Source organism: Corvus cornix, chromosome 20 (genome assembly GCF_000738735.6).
Source record: "Corvus cornix cornix isolate S_Up_H32 chromosome 20, ASM73873v5, whole genome shotgun sequence".
Taxonomy (NCBI): domain Eukaryota; kingdom Metazoa; phylum Chordata; class Aves; order Passeriformes; family Corvidae; genus Corvus; species Corvus cornix.
Window position 1 is genome coordinate 7,717,215 of NC_046349.1, and position 21,243 is coordinate 7,738,457.

Consider the following 21,243-nt stretch of genomic DNA (forward strand, 5'->3'; position numbering starts at 1 on the left):
CAGTGTTCCCTCCTGGCCCTGACCGTCGTGGGCCAAGCTGACCTGTCCCTGTGGCACTGGCAAAACACCACCCGTGCCTCTGCCACGGGCTGCCACAGCTCAGCTCTGCGTGGTCCCTTGGGAGGTCCCTGGGCATTTGGGACCCCCAAGGCTGGGTGCTGCTTGTGCCTCTGCCACGGGCTGTCCTGGCTCAGCCCCAGGTGGCCCTTGGGTGTTCAGGACCCCCAAAGCTGTGTGCTCCTGCACCCCAGGGATGCTGGGCTGTGTACTGTGGCCGTGCCGAAGCGGTGGCTACACTGGCAGCCTGTGGCGAGTAAGGACACCCCCACCCCCGCAGCCCTGGGGCCACGGAGCCGCCCCCCCTCTGCCCCGACCGAGAGGGACCGGGCACCCCGGCGCTCCCGGCGGCCGGTGCCGGGGGTCCCCCCCCAGCCCACCTTAAGGCAGCCGCACACCGGGTTGACCGGAGGACTCTGCCCCGGGGCGGGCGGGGCTGGCTTCGCCCCCGCCACGGGGGGAAGCGGCGCTAACCCGGGGCTGCTGCGAGCCGGAGGGGGTCTCGAAGCTGGGGCCAACTCCGTCCCTCCCCGGTACCACGGCAACGGAGGCGGCGCGGCGGCGGGGGGGAGGCGGCTCCGCGCGGCACCGGGGCACGCGCCCGCCCGGGGCCCCGCCGTGGCGGCCCCGTCAGCGGCCCAGAGCCCGGCCCGGTGCCCGCGGGCGGCGGCGGGGCCGCGGGTCCGTGTCGGTGCGTGCGTGTGCGCTGCCCGCCCGCCGCGGGGGGGAAAGGGGGGAGCCCGGCCTCCTTCCTCATTTTGGGGCTGAGAAGAGCGATTTCTTTCGCCAGCTGCAGTTCTGCGCTTTTTTTTTTTTTTGCCCTTTTTTTCTTTCTGCCTTTTTTTTTTTAATTTGTCTTATTTATCAAACCCAGCCGCCGAGCCGGGCGCGGGGCCGCGCTGTGAAGCCGCGGGCTCCGCTCCCCGCACCGATGGAGCCGCATCCCCGGGATCCCGGCCGCACCGCCTGGGCACTGCCCTGCCTGCTGCTGCTCGCCCTGCCCGGTAAGCCATGACTCCTGCCTGCTTCCCTGCTCTTCTCCTTGCCCTATTCCCCCCTTTCCCTCCCACCTTGCTGCCCTGCTCTGCCCTGTTCTCCCCTTTCTCACGCTGCTCCTCTCCTGTGCTTTGCCCTGTTTTCCCCCTTTTTTCCATCCTGTTCCTGTCTCTTCTGCCCTGTTTTTCCACCTTTCCCTCCCTCCCCGCTCCTCTCCCTGCTCTGCCCTGTTTTCCCCCCTTTTCCCGCCCTGCTCCTCTCCTCTGCCCTGTTCGCCCCATTTCCTTCCCTGCCCTGTCCTCCGTTTTCCCCCCGTCCTCTCTTCTCCCCGCTCCCGCACACCTCCGGTACCGACATGACGCCGCCTCTCCGCGCACGGTTGCTTTGACCTTTCCTGCGGTGACCTAGAGAGCGGCGATGGCCGAGGGGCTCCCACGGAGCCCTCGCCCGGCGGTTCTTCTCAAACCAAACTTCAAGACAGGCAGACATTCCCCTTCCCAGCGAGGCAGGGAATTCGGCAGGGGCATGAAGAGGCATGTTGTTCCCACCCATTCACCAGCACCCCCTGCCAGCTATGGGTGAGGCAAATCTCAGCGAGCAGCCCGAATTCCCACTCGGAGATGGTAGTGGAGAAGGCATGGGGAGGCTCTGGTGAGGCTCTGCCAGGAACTTGTTTTTCTTGCCTACCCCACTGTGGACTCTTTCTCTGCTCAACTGTTGGGCACTGAAGCGGTGGGATTGCAACACCTCTGGGCGCCCTGTGCCACGGAGCCTTGTGTCACCTCAGGCTCAGGGTGCCCCAGGCCTCCCCACAGCTTGTGGCTCCACCAGTCCCTTAGAAAAGCTGGGGGACACAGCAAAGGACAGTCAAAGTGTGCCGCTCTTGGCTGTTTCTGTTCCTTTACCAGCAGCGGGAAGTCTCTCATCCCACCAGGAACGAAGCCCTGTGGTGACTGCTGCTTTCAAGGATGTTTCCTTTCTAGGGTGTTTCGTTTGGGTGATTTCGAAGGAATCGCTCTCCTCCCTGCCAAGGGAGGGATGGGGTTTTTGAGGCAAACCTGCAGCGGTGGTGATGCATCTACAGGAGCATCTCGCTGCTGAGCTTCTTGCTCTATTCCAATCCCACCGCTTCCAGCCAGATCTCATTACAAACGGCCCAGCCCAGGTTCCATGGGGGAAACCCACATTCTCCCAAGCCCATTGAAATATTTACCATCAAAGCTTTACTTGGGCAAGGAGTTGGATGCAAACTTGGGCAGAAAGCAAATGCTTTCAGCACAGCACTCCTTGCTTTGAGTCGCCTGATCACAACTGAGAAGTGTTGGCCCCAAACTGAAAACTCCGGCTGCTGAGAGCCAAGAAGGCTTTGGCGGTGAGCGCAGCTTCCCAGTGAGCCACTGTGATTTCCTGCGTGAAAGAATAGCTCCAGCAAAGCTCCTGAACTTAATTAAATGTGGTCTTGGAGTAAGAACCCCATTTCTTTGAGCCGACCATGGGAAAAAAACCCACCCCAGGGTGAAAAGCCCTGGCTTGTGAAGTGGTTTGCATCCCTGATTTTAGGTGCAAACGTGCACGTCTTTTTTTTCCATACGGTGAATCCCTCCTGGGCCATGGCTCAAACTAAGCTGAACTCCAGCAGAGTTGGCCCAGGCTCCTACTGCTGGCTGTTCAGACAGCTCCTGCAGAAGTGAAGGGGAAAAGGAAAGGTCCTGGAGGAGACCTTCCTGTGGGGCAAAGGCAGCGACATGTGGGAAACCAAACGGCAAAGCCCCATTGAGAAACTGTGCCCTGCAGAGCCCTTCCATGCCTGTGTGTCTCCACAGAGGGTTTCAGCTGTGCTTCCCAGAGCCTCTTCTAAAGGGGAATTCGGTTTGCTTCTGGGGCTTTGGCTCTTGGGATGAATTTCTGCTGATGCTGGAGGAGGGGAGCTTGGAAATGGTGGCTGCATGTGAGCCGAGGCTTCCTCTGATGTCACAGATGTAAAACACAGCCTTTACTACAGCCCTCCCTGAGCGCCTTGGGGTCTGCTCAGGGCTCGACAGCTATCCCCGGGGCTCTCCTTGCCTTCCCTAAACAGCAGATTCCAGGCCTTTTATAGGCAGCACCTGTTAGTTTCCGCCCCTGGCAGCCCTGCTGCAGGTGAAATTCCAGCAGGATTATTTTGGGGTTCCCTTGCCCATTGGCCTGTTTCTTCAGTGAGTGACCGTGGGGCTTCGGATGCCGGTGACCAGCTGCACGTTGTTTCTGGAACACACAGCCATCCCAGAGCTCTTTCAGAGGAAAAAAAAATCTATTTTTACCAGGAAGCATCCAAGCAGCCTCTCCTGAATTAAACCCCGGCCTCTTGCAATCTGTTCAATATCAAATACTTCAAAAGGTGGAATATAGAAAAAAATGTGTCACCAACATGGAAAACTTGCACTGCAGCAAGAGCTGGGATTATTTTGCTCCCAAATTAAACTGAATAACGGGAAGGAGGCAGGCTCTGCCAGATCGTGCTCCTGCCTCTGCTCCGGGCTGGAAGTGCTCCGGGTCTGCACTGCGAGGGTGCTCCCACCTACGTGGGAACTGTCAGGTGATGCTTTTCAGGGCTTTAAAACCCTTGGCTAATTCTGGAGTGTAGGATAGAACAGATTACAGGGTCAGAGCACCTAAATTCCCCGTGATCTTGGGGGCAAGAGGATCGTGTTCCAATTCCTGGTGGTTTGAAATCCAAGTCTAAGAAAAAAGTGTCATCAGGCAGCAGGAGAGAAGCAGGGAAACAGAGAGAAATTGTGGTGTCCTATGTGTTTGTGGCATGAAGACCTCCAGCATCCCACTTCTGATGCACAAGCATGTTGTGAGCTGCTGGGAGGGAGCTTGGCTGAGCTCCCAATCCCACTGGGTGAGCACCTCAAAAGGGGAAGGAGAGGGGGAGGTCGGCTGCATGTGAGGAGAAGCTGTGTTCAGGAGAAAGAGGAAAAGAGCTTTGGTGGAAACTTTGCATTTTCTAACTTGTGTGTTCTGGGGTTTTCTGCCAACTTCCCCTTTGTGTTTTTCCCATCAGGGTGGGGGCTTGCTGTGAGCTGCTGTGGGGGATTGGGGTCTTTCTGAGCAGTGAGGGGTCAGGTTGGTCCTTGTGTGGGGTGTTGGATGCAGGCAGGAGGTGGAGAAGCCAGGTCTGACCAGGACTCCTGCTTCTTGGCCAGGAGGTGCGAGCTAATCTTTGTTGGGGTGTTCCTGTGGTGGATCATGGCTGGAGCTTGTGTGTCATAGATCAGAAATCGCTGAACAGGGTGATCTGAGCAGAGCTGGGTGAGGGTCTCTGAAGCAGCAGAGCAGAAAACATGTAAAAATACCTCAAAGCCCCATTTTAATCCTATCCAAGGGGCTGCCTGGAGCCTCATGGTGTTTTCTGCCGTGACCAAGGGCTGCTAGTGAAGCCCCTGGCCAGGCAGTGCTGCCGGCAGTGTGAAGCCCTTTTTCTCCTCTTTAGTCTGGGAGCAGTAGAAGTCAGGAAAGCACCTTGCATCCTATGCCTGGACAACAGCATGCTCCGTGCCTGCTAATCCCTGGGCACGGGAGGCAGGCAGGGTGCTTGCACACTGCTGCCCTGGTGAGGAGGGAATGCAGGCTCGGTGATGTGGAATGCATACAGACCATCCACGTTTGGCTGCAAATCTGGCCCCTGGGAGAGATCCCTGCTGCTTGCAGGGATAAATCCCTGTGGTCCCAGGAAGGCAGGACCCTTGTGCTGAGGCAGTGGGGAGCCCTTGCTGCACACCAGGCGTGGCAGCCACAGGCAGGGCACCGAGCCACGTTCAGCTCAGTGTCCCAGTGCTTCTGTGGACGTTTCTCTGGGACCCATCACTGCAACCAAGAAATGAGCTTTGGGGTTGACCCCTGACACTCTTTGGTGTTGGGGTTAGCTCTGGGGCCCCAAAGCAGGTACTTCCCCAGCTCTCCCCCTCAGCACACCACGTGCCTCGTGGGGAGATGGGCAGATGGAGAGAGGGAGGATGAAGAGGAGGTGCTCGGCTTGCTCGGGTTGGGCTGTGCAGGGCAGTGCAGGCAGTTCTACCCAGTGCAGGGCACCCTCAAGGGGACATGGGGGTTACCACTCCATAGAAGTTGCTTTTGCAGAGGGTTGCAGAGGGGAGCAGTGAGTAACACGCTCTTCACAGGGCATAGAGCGTGCGCTGGGGAGCGGGCCTGGCCCTCGGCTCCTGCTCTGTGGCCACGCATGGGACGTGTCCTTTGCTGTACTGAGTGCCGCCCACTAATGAGCTTTGTTTGCCCAATTTGGTGGAGCCAGTACTTGGCATTGTGGCCCCCCAGGTATGTGGAAGGGCTGGGGGTTTGTGTGGTTGCTGCCTGTGTCAGCCCAGTCTCTCTGCCTGTGTCACCCCAGTGCCTGCCTGTGTCACATCCCCGTGCAGTGGTTTGGCGAGAGACGGATGATGTGATGATGCTTCTGTGCTTGTGAACTTCCTCTGTGCTTCTCAACCATTTCTTGCAAAAGACTGTCAGCAGCAGGAGATGGAGAAGTTCAGGAGATGCCACAGAAGCAGATCCCAGTGGTGTTTGCCCTGCGTCAGCACCGTGTTCAGCACATGGAGTGCACGGGACCTCTGCTCCAGGGCTGCTCCCTGCAGTTTGGGTGTCACCTGAGAAGCATAGGGTTGTCTCTCAGGTGCCCAGAGCACCACAGCTCAGGTGCAGGACCAAGGCTTAGAGTGAATGACTCATCTGGACGTGACACAAACCAACTCTGTCCCTCTGTGCTTGTTTTGTGGGAAAAACTTGTTCTGGTGTCGAATGCTGCTGCCGTGTTAATCCTGACATGCCTTCAAAGGGAAACACCAAGGCCTGAAGGTTTTGGCTGAGGATGGTGTGGAATGATGCCCTGGGCAAAAAGCCTTTAACTGGGGCAGTCTGGAGAAACTGATCCTGGTAATTCTGGCCGTAGAGATTGAGTAATTCCACACACAGTAGAACAGAGAACATCTATGGGTACAGCACATACCACTGTGAGTCAGGAGGGATTAGCAGCTGCCAAAGATCAGTTTCTGTGAGAGCCAGCCGTGGCCAGAGGGGTCAGAGCAGCTTGTCCTACAGCAGGCTCTCCTGGGACCATCCAGCCAGAGGTTATCCTGCTGTGTCCCAAGGGAAGCCTCAGTAGGAGTTGCTGTCCTGGGTTTCCCTGAAAGGAGGCTGTAGCCAGGTGGAGGTCATTCTCCTCTCCCAAGTAACAAGCAACAGGACAGGAGAAAATGGCTCCAGGTTGTACCAGGGGAGGTTTAGGTTGGATATTGGGGAAAAGTTCTTCACTGAAAGGGTAAGAGAGCTGACCAGGGCGGTGGTGGGGTCACCATCCCTGGAAGGATTTAAAAGATGTGTGCATGTGGCACTTGGAGTCTTAGTTTGGCTGGGGGCTTGGCAGTGCTGGCTTAATGGTTGGACTTGGTGATCTTAGGGCTTTTCCAGCCTAAAAGATTCTGTGATTCCATGATTCTGGTGTGAGAGATGTGGGTGCTGGTCCATGTGCTCCCCATGCTGCTCAGCATTACCTGCTCAAACACAATGATCTGTGTGACCATGACACTGGTTCTGGGTGCCACAGCCTGTTACCAGCAGGTGGATCTAAGTGGTTCCCCCACTTCTCTCCCCATGTGGCTTAAAAAAAAGTTCCTTTAAGCAGTGACCAGTATTGAAATCTTTCATGAATTTCGTTGCAATACCTATGTTGGCATGGGAAGCACTCACAAAATTAACCCCTGGGTAACCCATGGATGTGTAGGGGGGGTTATCTGGGACATCACTGAGCAGGGAGGTGAGGCACAGGTGACTTGATTAGGGACCAGTGGTGTGGAGATGTTCCGAAGGGGATGGCTCCCTGTGGTTGCTGCTGAGCAGGAACAGTGCCAGCTTGGCTGGCTTTGGTGGGGGGATTGGCTGTGTTCTGCTGGGATCACCGGGGCTGGGATTCCGTATGGAAATGGGACAGAATTCAGGACAGAAAATGCAATATCATGTTGGTAATGGGAGCCAGCTCTTTGGAGCACATCGTTTTGTGCTGTTCTTTCTCCTGGCTGATAAAGCCAGGTGGCTGTGGGAGACAGCCCAGTGTGTCAGAGGCATGGGCAGCTGGGATGTGCTCCATGATCTAGCCATACAGAGCCCAGGACAGTCACCAAGCAAAGCTCCATCCAGCTCCACTGCTGAGCCCTGTGGGCAGAGCACTGTGCCTGTGGGCACAGCTGTGTCACCTGTGGTGTCTTCTAACCGCGTGGGGTGCTCAGCCTGTCCCAACTGGGAGAAGAATAGGGAGTTTGGATGTGTGGTGCCAGGCGAGACTTGGTCTCTTTTTTTCTCCAGGTGTGGGTGCCCAGCTGGATCAGAACTTCAAGCTGCAGCAGCCCCAGGACAAGGTGCTGGTGACAGCGGGAGAGATGCTCACCCTGAACTGCACCATGTCCAGACTCGCTCCACCGGGTCCTGTGAGGTGGCTGAAGGGCTTGGGCAGTGGGAACAAGACTGTCTATGGCCCGGCAGGGGACTCCTTACCCCGTGTGACGAGAGCAGTGGTTGGGTCCGACACAGACTTCACCATCCACATCAGGAACATTCAGCCTGAGGACATGGGCACCTACTACTGCGTGAAGTTTGCCAGGGGAGTCACTGGTGTGGAGGAGGTGCTTCAGCGTGGAAGTGGCACAGAGGTGTCTGTGCAAGGTGAGTGGGGCTCCCGGAGCAGCTCCTGCTGGGAACCAGCCCAGCGGGGTCTGCTCAGGCTGGGCAGGGATGTGGAAGGGCTTGGGAGTGGCTCCAGGAGAGGATCCCATGGGCCATCACTGTGCCCTTGTAGGAGACCCTGCTCCTGGCAGGGCCAGGGCTGGGCAGGGGGCAGAGCCTGGTCTGATGGCCCCGTGCTTCTCCCCACAGCCAAACCCAGCCCCCCGCTTGTGTCCGGGCCTGAGCAGAGAGCGATGCCGGGGCAGTCGGTGCCTTTCACCTGCACGACTGGAGGGTTCCTTCCCAAAGAAATTGGGGTGAAATGGTTCAAGAACAAGGACCCCATGACGGCTCAGCCGCCTCAGGTCACCGAAGAGCCGGTGAAATCCTACAACGTGTCCAGCACAGTGATGGTGACCCTGCAGAAGGATGACGTCCGCTCGCAGCTCATCTGTGAGGTGCAGCACTCCACGCTGCCGGCCCCGCTGCGTGGGACGTACCAGCTCAGCAGGACCCTGCGAGGTGAGGGCTGGGGGACTCGCACTGGGGTGTCCCTCTCCTGTGGGGCTGGGGGCCCTGGGAGGAGGACAGGGGATCCTGGGGCAGGGACAGGGCTCCCTGTGGGCAGCAGAGCTGGAGATGCCAAACACCAAGCTCTGCCTCTCTTCCCAGTTCCCCCCAGTGTCGAAGTGCGTGCTGAGCCGAGCCCCGTCGAGGTGAACAAGACCGTGACCTTCACCTGCCACATGAAGGAGTTTTACCCAGCAAACATGTCTGTTTCCTGGCTGGAGAACGGGATTGAGATAAAGGTGGAGAACATCTCCCGGCCATCGGAGCTGCCCCGGGGCTTGTTCGAGCTGAGACACCAGGTGGAGGTGCAAGCGACAGAGGAGAAAAATGGGTCCACGATCACCTGCATGGTGGTGCACGATGCCCAGGCCCCTGTCAACTACTCAGCCGTCCTGTGGATCTCCAACCCGGCCCAGGGGGGACTGAGCAAGGGGTCCCAGATGGATACGGGTGCGTCAGAGCTGCTGGGATGGGGTGCCAGGGCAGCTGTGTGGTGTCACCCTCTGAGGAAGCTCAAAGCCCCATCAAAATGTGTTTGAAGGACCAAATCCCCATATCAGGGGGCTGGGGGATGTGATGGTGGCAGGCACCAAGCTGTCCTCCTTGGTGCTTCATGCATCACTGTGCCAATCCCATCTGTGAGGCTGCAGGGACTGGGAGGTACCACGTTCCTGGGCCATGGTGACCTTTTCATTGATGTTTCAGACGATATGCTCATCTACATCGTGGTGGGCGTGGTCTGCATTGTGCTGGTCCTGCTGGTGGCAGCTATTCTGTACCTCATCCGGACGAAGCAGATCAAGGGTAAGGGAGCCGAGTGTGTGGCAGGGAGGCACCTGCTCCCAGCCCCATTTTTCTTCTCTTTCCCATGGGTTTCACATTGCCCCATTGGACAATAACTTCTGGCAGTGCAGCTGCAGGTCCTGCCCCATGGGGTGATGGATAGACCTGCCCAGGTTGTTTGCAGGCTGCAGGAAAAGCTCTGCCTGGTCTGACCCCTGTCCTGCACCTCCTGTGCTCCCCTAGGAGCAGTCCTGAAAGAAATTGATTGAAACTCCAGGGAATTGCAGGCACTTGCCTCTGGGAAAAGATGTGTCCATGTCCTTGAAGCAGTCTCTGCATGTGTTCTCTGTGCCCAGGGAAATGGGGCGTTTGTCTTATTTTCTGAATTACTTCTTTCCTAAACTACTTCTCTTCCAGCAGGTAAAAGCTCGCCGTCTGCCAGGTTAGTGCAGATCTCTTCTACTCACTGGGTAACCTGTGGGAACTCTGAGCTGGACACCTCCATCCCACAGAGTCCCTCAGGACTGGGATAGAGCTGTATCCCCAAAACTTGTGAAAGGGACGGCAGAGGCACAGGCTCTGCCCATCTGGGGGCTCTGTGCCTAGGGGGATTTTTGGCTTGTGGTGGGGCTGAGCAGGCTGGTGGGAGGTGGTCTCTGGCTAGCAGACAGGCAGCTGGACCAGCACATGAGCCAATGCTCAGGACCTGTCTTGCTGGGTGCAGCTGCAAGGACCTTGGCTTGCATCTGACCTCCCCAGCTGCTCCGTAACTAAGGAAGAGACAACAGGATGCTCCGTCTGACTGTTTTTGTCCCTCCTTCCAGGTTACATGAGCCAGAGAAGAGCAGCGAGGCCACGACCCAGGTGGGTCATCCTGGGACTGGGGAGGGAGAGTGGCTGGGAGCCACTGGAGATGGGAGTGGAGGGTGGTGGTTCTCCAGTGAAACATCTCAGTGTCTCCAGTGGAGGGTGGTGATTCTCCAGTGAACATCTCAGTGTCTCCACTCTGTGGCTGGAGGTGGAAGAGAAGCTGCCCCAGGAAGAGGGTAGCTACTTCGCAGCATCTTTTATGCCTTCACCCTCCTTCCTCCTCCTCCTCCTCCTCCCAGTAAAGTCTGGGTTGGTGCTGCCGGGAGAACCAGCTGTGCGATAGCCAGCCAGGCTATTTGTGGAGTTATTTTGCATTTGGTGACGCAGCTACGAGCAAAGTCGTGATCAGCAGCAATCTGTCCGTCCCACCCAGGCTCTGCCAGCTCCCACGTGGGCATCACTGGGCAGACTGGCCCTGCTGGGATGGAGTGTCTTCAGCGATGGCTCTGGCATTGTGTCAGTGGCTCTGAAGCCAGAACAGGGTGACAGGGTGGCTTGTGATTTGAAGCTGTAGTATGGGGTAGAGCATGGCTGCAGGGTGGTGGCTGCTGGCATGGTTCCCCCATACAGGCAGGGACTGTGGCATCCTGGGCTGAGCTGCAGTGGGATTGACTCCAGAGCAGGGCTGTGGGTACAGGGGGATCTTCCCAGAGGAGGAACTCTTTGTGCCTCACACAGGAATCTGACCCCAACAACCTGACCTACGCGGACCTGAACTTCGACAAGGAGAGGAAGACCATCCGCCGGATGGTGGAGATGAGCCAGCAGTCGGAGTATGCCTGCATCCAGACCAACCAGGCACCCAATGGCGACGACAACCTCACCTATGCCGACCTGGACATGGTGCACCTCAGCAAGGCACCCAAGCGGTCGGCCCCGCGCCCCGAGGAGGCCGGCTCTGAGTATGCCAGTGTCCAGATCACCAGGAAGTGAGCAGTGGCTGCTGGGACCCCGTGTCCTGCAGGGACCTGCTCTGCTCCTCCTGTGACTGTTCTCTTGGAAGCACTGGGAGCAATGTGAAGATGCGCTGCGGTACCTGTGTTTTAGGATGGAAATGGAGCCCGCAATACTTGTGGGGGTCTTCTCCCATCCAGAGAGACATGATTTTTGGGGCCAGTTTGGTCTTGGGGCTGCCAGCTCCATCCCTTCAGGACCCCCATATCAGGGGTTGCTCAACCTCAGTGTGCCGGCTTTGCCTGCATGCAGATTCAGCCAGCGGAGCAGCAGCTCCTTGGGAAGCTCCGGCTGGGCTGAGGGGACAGGTATACAGTGCCTCCACACCAGCTCTCATGGGGATGCCACTGCCTGGCCCACGGCTCCCCAGGACCAGCAGGGTCCCCACACTGCCTTCTGGGGCTCTGCCACCACGCCTGGACACCAAACTCTGGCTTTAAAGGAAGGACCGAAGTGTCTGCCTCTCTTCCCAAGTGTCCCTTCTGCGGGACCTCCGTCTCGCCCCAAGGCCAAGAGGCTGAAAGGCCATTTGTACTAGTTTGATGAGAGACTCAAAATCAGAGCTACAATTTAATAGGAAAAATCAAAAATAAATGCAGTAGTACAGAAACACTGACAGAGTCAGGATACAACCTGACAGCCTGTTGGTCGGGGTGGTGGTAGCAGTCTGATTTAGTGGTGGCTGCGGTCCTCCTGATGTGATAAATGTGGTTCTGTTGAAGCAGTGATCCTGTGGAAGGGTCTGGTCTTCCTCTGAAGATCCAGTGGTGGCTATGTAGCTCTTGTCCTCTGGGAATCCTGTAGGTCAGGGCTGCCTGTGGTGTTCCAAGCCCCAGATTTATATCCAGCTAGGAATACTCGGTTCCTCCCCCTGGGCGGAGCATCCCACGATGGGATGATGTAATTTTATGAGTCGTGCAGTGAGGCTTGATGGCTCATTAACAGAAGATATCGAACCGGAGGGAGTTACCAGGGATGTGTCATGGAAGAGATAAAGAACCCTGCCCCACCTGGTTTTAACAGATGGTGATAGAATACATACTTTTGGTTACATCTTACACTGTAAGACACCATTGAGCCGAGGCCCCCACCCCGCCGTCCAGGGGAGCTCCAGGTCTGGCTCCCCAGCACCGAGCATCCTCCTCATCATCATCATCATGTTCCTGTGCACAGCCTTGCCCTGCACTGGGACCCACCAGCGCTGCCCCAGGCTTGTACAAAGCGTGCGAGGGCCCCCCCAGCCTGGCTCCCCCCGGGAGCTCCCTGCAGGTACCGTGTAACATGTTTTGACTGTTTGACATGTAACTGTTAATTTTTAGAGCTGAAACCCCCAATGTTTTGTGTTGTACGTGGGTGTACTGCTGTGTACTTAACACTAGACTAAGATGTGCAAAATTAAGACCGAGGCCTCAGTAAAGAACCCCCCAAACCCTACAGAGTTTATAAGAGGCTTATATGTCCCCCCACCTCCCAGCTCTGTCTTGGGGGCCAGGCAGGCTCCCCCCAGCCCACCCATGGGGACAAATGTCTTCCATCTGTCCCCTTCCTGGGCCACCGTGTGGAGTCTCACCCTGTGTTGGCTCCTGCAGCAGTGGAAATGTGGGGGGCTGGGGGCACCTGGGGTCCTTGGGAGTGCTTTGGGAGCAATGTGACTGCTTGTACAGACTTTTTTGGGGTTGGTTTTTGTTTTTTTTTCTTTTTGCTTGCAAGATATTTTTATAATAAAAGTGAAAAGTCCTGTGCTGCTCCTGCACATCAGCGTCTCCCTGTGCTCAGGGAGGTCACCTTGTCACCCGTACTGGGGCTGCAGGGTGAGGTTGGGGGTCTGTGTGTCCTGCAGGGAGGAGGAGAGGGGGGATTCATCCTGCACAGCCCTGTAGTGTGCTCTGGAGGGAGGGAAGAGGAAGGTAGGAGGTCGAGGCTGGGGTGAGGGCTGTGGTGCTGGTTCCCTTGGGCACCATGAGATAAGGGGGCAGTGCACCCCACGGGCAAGGACTGACCAGGGGCTGGCCTGGCTGCATCTTTAGGTGCAGGGAGTTGAACTGGAGCTGAGGTGCCCAAACTGGAGTGCAGGCTCTGTGCTGGCTCCAGCCTGTGCTGTGGGTGAGCTGAGTGTTCCAGTGCTCTGCAGTGACCTCCCCCCCTTTTCAACCTGGAGCTGGTGCCTGGGCTGTGTCTGGGACATGAACTGTCTCACCAGAGCCAGGAACTGTTGTGTGGGGCTACATTGACACTCAAAAGGGAAGCTGTTGCCCAGGCTGGGCTTCCTCAGCACTGAGCGGCTGCTGGTGGGGTCACACATGAGCAGAAAAGGGACGGTTTGCCCACTGCCCTCAGCACAACTGCCCCTTCCCAGCTGGGGCAGCAGCTGTGATTCCCAAGGGAGCCTCCCCTGGCTGCTGCTGCAGGAGGTATTTTGCCAGCACCTTACGTGCCCCTGCACCAGGCTGAGCGTCCCTGCCCTGCACTTCATCAGCTGCGATGGCCATGTCACCCCCAGGATATGGCTCCAGAGGTGCATGGGGTCCCACATTCCTTTTGGCACCCATGGCACAGGAAGGATATCACCACGTCCTGCCTGCAGGTCTCACAGCCAGCACCCCTGGCCTGCTTGGGCACCCCAGTTTGGGGTGCTTGCTCTGCCCTGCAGAGGACGCTCAGCACCCAGCATGGCTTCAGCTTTGTTGGCATCTGCCTTTTATTGACTGCGGGGGGGGAGGGAGGGGTTGGGTGTTGGGGCATGGGGTTGACCCTGCCTCTGAGGTCGTTCTTGGAGGGGGAGTCCAGGGGCACCAGGTGGGTGCTGGGATTATTTGGACACTGTGAGAGGCTCGGGGAGGGGAGTAGGGGCTGGGCTCAGCACTGCTTGAGCACCCGGTGATGGTGCTGTGGTTCTGCCAGCCACCTCTGCCCATGGCCACGGCAGCTGCTTCCCTGATCCTGCCCTGGCTCATCCTGCTGCTCAGAGGCCACTGCCTTGGCCATCATCAGTCTGTGATGGTTTCCAGACCGTGCTGTGCTCCAGCAGCCACGGGAGGATGGAGGATACGTGTGCCCAGCAAGATGCCCCCGGGAGCCCTGGGCTGGGCCACAGCCACACCGCCAGCAGCTGGAGGAGTGGCACTGTCCCTTCCATGCACAGGATGGGCAAGTGAACCAGAGAGGGACAACTGGGGATGGGACCCTTGGTCCCCTGGGGGAATGAGGCAGGGGTGACACCAGCCACACCAGGCTGGGCAGGGGACGGGGCTGGGGTGGGTGGCACAGTCAGGGTGGCAATGTGGGGACCGTGGTCCTGCCATCCCATGCCTGGCTCTATAGGTCCGAGACCTCCTCTGAGTAGACGCTGGGGTCCTCGTCCGACCGCGTGATCACCTTGAACTGACGCCGCAGGAAGCCCCCGTAGCGCTTCTGATTGTCCCACTTGAGTTTGGGCCGGATGCGGCGCAGGAAGCCCCCGTAGCGCTTGTGCAGCTGCGCCAGCTCCTGCCCCTCGGCCCCAGCACCCGTGGGCTCTTCATCCCCATCACCTGCCGGCCCCGGGTAGTCCTCAGGGGCCGCTCGCTCCCCCGGCTTGCGGCTGAAGCCCCCGAACTTCTTGCTGAGGCCTCCCTTGCTGTGAGCATTCTCGCGGAGCAGGGACAGCAGCTTCCCCTTGGACATCATCTTCATGAAGCCCCCATAGCGCTTGACCGGTGCCAGCGGCAGCTCCGCAGGGCCCAGATCCTGCTCCGGCTCCGCCTCATTCTCCTCTGCCTCTTGTGGGGACGGGTCTGTCCCTTCAGCCAGGGCTACCAGTGGGGCCAGGAGCTCCAGCGCCTTCCTGCACATCTCCCACTGAGGGCCGGGTGACAAGAAGCCCTGGCATTCCCACAGGCACATCTGCAAGACAGCGGCCACAGCGGCCCCAGGTGCTCGGGGTGACCCCCTGCCTTCCTCCCACCCCACCCTGGGCGTGTTTCCACCCCAAGCCCAGGGGTCCGCGCCCTCTCGGCTCAGTGTGGAGCCGAAGTTTGCACCCTGGGGTGCCCATGACCACCACACCAGGTGCCACCCAGCTCTGCCACCCTGCACCCTGCACTCCACTGCTGTGGCTCCCTGGCTCATATCCGTGTGGTGCTGGCACTCACCAGGGGCCGAACGCTGCTCTCGGTGCCGCGGGTCTGGGCTGTGCAGAGGGAACACTGGGTGACACAGTCGGCAGATGCCACCGCACACAGGGACAGGCAGAGTGCCAGCGTTAGTGCCTGCCGTGCCATCTCACTCCACAGACACTGCCTGGAGAGGGGAAGACAGCACAGAGCCTGTCACCATCCCTGTGCCAGCTCTGAGGGCCCATCACCACTCCACAGGCACTGGGCACCTACCACGTCCACCTGTGAGCTGCTCCTGGGGACATACACGAGGACCTGTGCCTGTGTCCATTCCCATGTGACTCACCTCCGGCTGCTGCTCCCGGCAAGGACACCACAAGATGTGACCCCTTACCCTGGCTGCAGCCTGGTCCTTGGCACAAGCCCTGAGCCATAGCCAGTCCCTGGGGGCCACCAAGTCACTGTGGGCAGGACCACCATAGCATCCATCTCACCTCATCCCGATTCCATCCCATCTATCCTCTCCATCTCTCTTAAAAAGTCCCTTTTTTCCCCAGCATTGGGTTTCTCTGTGATTGCCACGTCTGCGTGGCACAGGTGGATGAATGACCAGCTCTTCCCCATGGCCTTGGGGAAAGGAACCACAGCAAACAGAGCTGTGGTGGGAAGTGGATGGGGTGGTGCCATGGACCAGTGTGGACTCACCCCAGGCTGCTGTACCCCACACCAGTGCAGCCTTCTCTCCCCTCCCTCCCACCCACCAAGTCTGCATCAGGAGAAAGGGGAAAAAAGAAGGATTTCGGGTTCAAGCCTACCTGCAAACCACGTTCGCTGTCCTCCAGCCGTTTGGGAGCCGTGACAGAGCCTCTGGCCTCTGTGGACGAGGACACCGTGCTCAGCTGGGAGAGGGGCTCTGTGGGTGGCAATGCTAAACCTGACCCTGGGTGAGGCTGGAGGGGCCAGTGCCAACCCCAGCTGCAGTGCCACAGGATGACGGTGCCACTGGGACCATGACAGTCCCGGAGTAAGAGCCAGCCCCAAAGGGGTGTACAGGCTGCAAGCCCCTGCCTGCCTCCCTTGCTGCTTTTATCTAGGGTGGAAGGCATGACCCAGAGGGATCTGTTACACATTAATGACGCATATTAGAGACTATTGTGTTCTCCAGCAGTAGCTGCTAATGTACTGTAATTGGTACTGATGAAGAAATGTTAATGCCACAGTATTAATTCATGCTAGATTAAAATTTAATTTGAATTATCTGCACCATCATGTGTCGAGCTGTCTGCATTCCTCGGCTGCACGGCCACCAGCTCTGTGCATCACCGCAGTGCCCTCGTAGCACAGCAGGGAACAGGGTGGCAACTACCCAGGATGGCAGGGGCATGGTGGGACCTCAGCCAGCCCTCACCACTGAGACACGGGGACAGACTCTTATTGCCTCAGGGCCACCGAGACAGCATGGAGCAGTGAGGACACGCCAGCTGCACAGGTAGGTGCCAGCTGCAGCACTAGGGGGAATGAAGATCTCCAAAAGAGCTGATGACTGCTTCCCAGGAGCATTTTCCTCCCTTTCCCCACCCGCTTCCCCTCCCTTGCTCCTCTGCTGCCGGAATCCCCGTGGGTGCCGCCAGAGCAGCGTGCAGGGATGGCACCGGGAATGTTCCCATGGTGGGAACAAGCTGCCGGTTTGTCTGACACTGCACAGTTCAGACCTCTGGCATTCTGGACACAGTGTGTCCCATCCCTGTCACCCTACTGCAGACGGAGGATTTCATGGCACTCGGGGGAGCTGCAGTTCTCCAGGCACAGCCTGGCCAAGGACACCCTGGGACACCCCACTGCAAACGGACCGTGTCCAGGTGGTGCCACAAATGTCCCGGCAGTGCTCTGCCTGCTCCTGAGGCTGGGATAAAGAGGACTGGCAATAAACGGGAGCAGGGAAAGGGGAAGAAAACAAAGGGCTTTGGACAAAAAAGGAAAGAAGCAGCAGGGAGGAAAAAGCAGAAAGAACACAAAGGGAGGAAGAAGAAAAGCAGAGTTCGAGCTCAATCCTGTGTTACCTGGAGGAGCCCAAGGCTCCGGAGCCATCCCTACTGCAGGAGCACCTTGGAAGGATCGTGGCAGGGTCTGGAATGCCAGCATTGAGTTCCAGCCTCTGTGGCTACTCCCAGCACATTCCACCTGTGCCAGGTACATGCCGGTGTCCCCTCCTCCCCTGTCCCACTTCCACTTGAGTCTTCAAAGACCAGGCTTTGCTTTGGAAAACCCCCAAGCCACATTCATGCACCCCAGGGGCCAATTACAGACCTGGTGACCCAAGGAGGGATGAGGAATCAGGACTGTGTGTCTCTGCCGGAGAGCAGAGACTGACCCCATCTTTATTAACCTGCAATTATACTTAACGAAGGACAGGAACAGCTCTCCCAGACTGTGCAGATCTCTCCTCCCTCAGAGGTCCAACTCTGCAGGTTCGGATCCTGCATGTATTTCTGGTGGAGAAGAACAATCAACCTTCCAGCAGCGCCTTTCCTCACCTCTAAAAATTTCCTGGAAACACCATCAGGATAAGGCTTCTCCAAAACTCAGTAACTTTCGGAATAGAATCACTCAAAACTCAGCACTGCAGCCACCACTGCTGCTTGTGCCAAGAAGGGGGAGAGAGAACCCCCCCATCCTCTCTGCCCCTCCAAGCCCTGGGTGATCCTGCTGCCAGGATGGCAGGCATGGCATCAGCACGGAAATGAACCCCAGAAGAGCTCTGGACAGCTGTTCATGGGCTCTGAAACTGCTCAAGGGATGAGAGGGACCTGCAGCCAGGTGGAAGCCCCCCAAAATAACACAAGTCCAACCACGAGCCACTCTCAGCACTGCGGCTCAGACGGTGTTTTTAAACTGTCACTTTTTGGGGAGCAAGAGAGATCCCCTGACTGTTCCCACGCAATGGAAGGGGGATGACAACCCCGGCAGCCCTACCTGCCGCTGCTCCCTGTCCCGCCGAGCACCCGCTTCGCCAAGTCAGGACGGGTCGTGGCTGATGGGTGTCCCTCCACGGGCGTCAGGCTGCGCCAATCATCGGTGGCAAGGCCACACTGGCAGGTGGTCCCACGGTGATGCCCGGGTTGTCCACCGGACTCGCCGCCGGCTGCCTTCCACCCCGCTTTTATGGCCACGGAGTCTCCTCCTGCGGCGGGGCCCGGCTGTTCGCGGCGGCAGAGCCAATCGGGGCGAGGGAAGCTGTGAATAATCAGCCCCGCAGCATCCCCGCCACCTCCTGAGCAGGCTCGCCCGCACCGCCGAGGCCTCCCCTCAGCCCCCCGGCTGCCCCGGGGACCGGGATGCACATCCCACCGCTGCGGCTGCATCACTCGGAGACTTCCGTCGTGCTCAGCCTCGGTCCTCGGGGCCGAAACGCGTGCCCCAAACAAGGAAGGTGGCAGGGGACTGGGATGGGGTCCGTCTGCATTCCCACATAGCCGCGTCCCAGAGGGGTTTGGCTGCTGGGGATGTGCGTCCCCTGGACACCAAATTCAAATCCTGCCCAAGGAGGATGGGGGGTGGGGGGGGCGAAAGGTGAAGCCCTGACCTCCTCCCACCCTGCTCCCCAGGTTGGAGAGAAGCTCCGTCCTCGTGGACATGCTGGGGAGAGACGTGAGCCCATCCAAAGCTGCTGGGAAGGGAGAGAGGGTCTTCATGCCCCGGGAAAGGGATGTCCCAACCCACCCAGCCTGGCTGCTGTCAGGTGAACAAGCCTTTGAATAGAAACCCCCCAACCTCTGCAATGCCAGGGCTCAGACCCACGGGGCTTCCCCCCAGCCCCATGTCCCCCTGAACCCCCTCCTCAGGAGGATAAACACAGAGATGAGCCAAAGGGGCAGGGGGAGCTGGGTGGGGGGAAAAGACATCCCCACTTTCCCAACTCAGCCCTGATTCCTGTTCTCACACATTCCCAAGTCTGATTTGGGGGTAAAGGAGAACAGCACTGGGGCAATGACAGGCAATCCCCGAGCCCCTGCACCACTGTCCCAGTGCACCATGTCACAACAGACGTGTGGAATGGGGGTCTGAGGCGCAGACCCCACAGGATAGCCTGCCCTGGTCCCCACACCCCCGTGGGTGCAGACACATTCCCTGCATCGCTGGCAGCGCAGCCAGTCCTCTTGCCTTGAAGATGGAGCTATTTTTATCGGAGCTCAAGAGGGATGTTTCCCAGCAACCTGCCGTTCTCCCAGCTCGAACACCAGCTGCTGGACCTGGTGCCCCCTTGCTCAGCCCTCCCCAGCACTGGCGAGGGAAGTGGGGGCCATCAACACGGCTGGAACCCTCTGCTGGGCACCCAGCAGCCACGGCAGCCTGTGGCTGTGGTCCTCCATCAGGACTAGCTCCATTGGCATCCACCTGCTCCCTGAAAAGCAGGCAGGACCCCACGGGTTTTGTTCGGAGGTGCATTTTAACTCATCCAGGCTGGGACTGCGCCACCATGGAGGGACCAAGGGAGCAGGGCATGGGGTGGGGGGCAAGGCAGGCAGGCTGTGCAGGCACAGAACAAAGCTGAGAAGAACAAAGTGCAGCTGCAAACGACCACAACACCCTGGGCAAGGGGCTGTGGGCAGCCCTCAGGCAGTTTAACCCTTGCTGCTGGGATTGATGGCCGTGAGGGCACCACAGACACGGTGGGGTGGAGCGTTTCTACACCAAACGCATCATTTTTATAAGAATATGTATATATGTGTATATGTATATATGCATATATATATATATGTATATTTGCACCCAGCAGCCTGGGGTGCAGCCGCCTCCCTGCACAGGGTAATTGCACACGAGGGAGATGTGTTAGAGATGGAGCAAACCCCAAGGACACAGAAGGAAATGTCGTTTGGAATAAGGTTCCTTCCCTTTGCTCCGGCTGGGAGGTCGAGTTACTCCTGTCCCCAGAGCAAAGTGACACAGATCTACTGAGCTGGGTAAGAGGGTCCTCCATGGGTTCAGGGCGTGGAAGGTGACAGGGTCCCCCGGGAGAGGAGCTGGGAGCCAACCCACCCACCAGAAACTCAACTTAATATTCATCTGTCTCTTCCTAATGGGAAAGTGTCTCTGAGTCATACTGACATTTCCCTGGGACAATGGTAATTAAGTACCTGGGTAAGTGAAATCTGCGGTAATAGAAAAGTTAACTTTTCCTAACTACATGAGTGAAAGGCGCGTTCGGCGAGGAGGGGGCCGAGCGTGCCAGGCACCCGCGGAAAGCAGGTGGGAGTTAATGTCAGCTCACGTCACACGGCGCTGCCACTCTGCCCCTGCGCCCCCAGGCCCCCCCACCGAAGGACTCTTCCCCCAGACCAGACAGGGCTCCCCATCCCGGGATGGGGTAAATTGTCCCTGCAGGTGGGACAAGCTCTGCCAGCCGCCGGGGCTGTCCCCAGGCAGAGGGACCGCGACCCAGAGCTGCCGGCGGGAGCATCCCCGGGAAGGCAGTCGCTGTGCTGTGGATCCTCCAGCACCGTCAGCTTCATCCCATTCAGGGACAGGGCTTTTCCAGAAACTCCCAGAACGTTTGCACTCCTGCCTGGCCATGCCGTAGGCAGGAGAGGGAGGTCTTCAGACGCATTTTGTGGGACGTGGGGAGAAACGCCGGGTGGGCGATGCCCGGGGTTTTGCTCCAAACCGCCCGCGGGAGCTGTGCAGCCTCCGATGGAGCGTGACCGCACCGGAGCGAACCGCCGGCGATCGCATCGGCAAAGGGAGCACCGGAGCAGGGGACGATCAGCGCTGCCCAGGCGGGCGCACGGTGACCTCCCTGCATGGGCAGGAAGCACAAGTGCCACTCGACGGCAGTACAAGAAGCGGCGCTCTCGTAAACACACGAGTCACGCCGCTTCCACCGTCCCCGCCGCTCCAGCCTGCCGAGCGGCACCGGGGGCACGGGGCCGTGGCACGGCCCCCGCAGCACCCCCGGGAGGCGAAGTGGCTCCATTTAAAAACAAATTGAGGTCAAACCACTTGCAGGAGCTGCAGCCGGCGCGGTGACACCACGGGGCAACCTCGCATTGGAGCCGCCCCCGGTGGCTCCGGGGGTCGCCGTCCCTTCCCCGGGGGCACCAGCGTGACGCAGCCGGGAGCTGCTGGGGCTGCATGATAGCAGCGGCACATGGCTCAGCAGTGGGTCAAGAAATCAGGGAATTTTGAGAGCTCCTCCGTGAACCGGCTC

At 58.6% G+C, this 21,243-nt stretch overlaps 2 protein-coding genes across 7 annotated transcripts; one reads left to right on the forward strand and one right to left on the reverse strand.

The window, feature by feature from the left end:
• The first annotated feature begins 513 nt into the window (after positions 1-513).
• Positions 514-12,682, forward strand: LOC104687829 (tyrosine-protein phosphatase non-receptor type substrate 1). 3 transcript variants are annotated; one of them, XM_039563202.1, is made up of 9 exons: positions 514-590; positions 932-1,061; positions 7,411-7,767; positions 7,978-8,289; positions 8,440-8,787; positions 9,043-9,141; positions 9,538-9,562; positions 9,945-9,984; positions 10,669-12,682. In XM_039563202.1, the coding sequence occupies exons 2-9, from the start codon at positions 989-991 to the stop codon at positions 10,921-10,923; spliced, it is 1,509 nt and encodes a 502-aa protein (XP_039419136.1). In that variant the 5' UTR covers positions 514-590; positions 932-988; the 3' UTR covers positions 10,924-12,682. The 3 variants fall into 3 exon arrangements, with proteins under 3 accessions (XP_039419136.1, XP_039419137.1, XP_039419135.1); XM_039563203.1 differs by lacking the exon at positions 514-590 and having other exon boundaries at positions 722-1,061; positions 9,541-9,562; XM_039563201.1 differs by lacking the exon at positions 514-590 and having other exon boundaries at positions 723-1,061.
• A 936-nt stretch (positions 12,683-13,618) lies between these two features.
• On the reverse strand, positions 13,619-18,536 carry PDYN (prodynorphin). Of its 4 annotated transcripts, XM_010396927.3 has the most exons (5): positions 18,012-18,100; positions 17,099-17,527; positions 15,854-15,912; positions 15,075-15,222; positions 13,619-14,826 (listed from the first exon to the last, which is right to left on the reverse strand). In XM_010396927.3, the coding sequence occupies exons 4-5, from the start codon at positions 15,201-15,203 to the stop codon at positions 14,260-14,262; spliced, it is 696 nt and encodes a 231-aa protein (XP_010395229.1). In that variant the 5' UTR covers positions 15,204-15,222; positions 15,854-15,912; positions 17,099-17,527; positions 18,012-18,100; the 3' UTR covers positions 13,619-14,259. The 4 variants fall into 4 exon arrangements, with proteins under 4 accessions (XP_010395229.1, XP_010395230.1, XP_010395228.2 ...); XM_010396928.3 differs by lacking the exon at positions 17,099-17,527 and having other exon boundaries at positions 18,012-18,045; XM_010396926.3 differs by lacking the exons at positions 15,854-15,912; positions 17,099-17,527 and having other exon boundaries at positions 18,012-18,536.
• Positions 18,537-21,243: the final 2,707 nt, after the last annotated feature.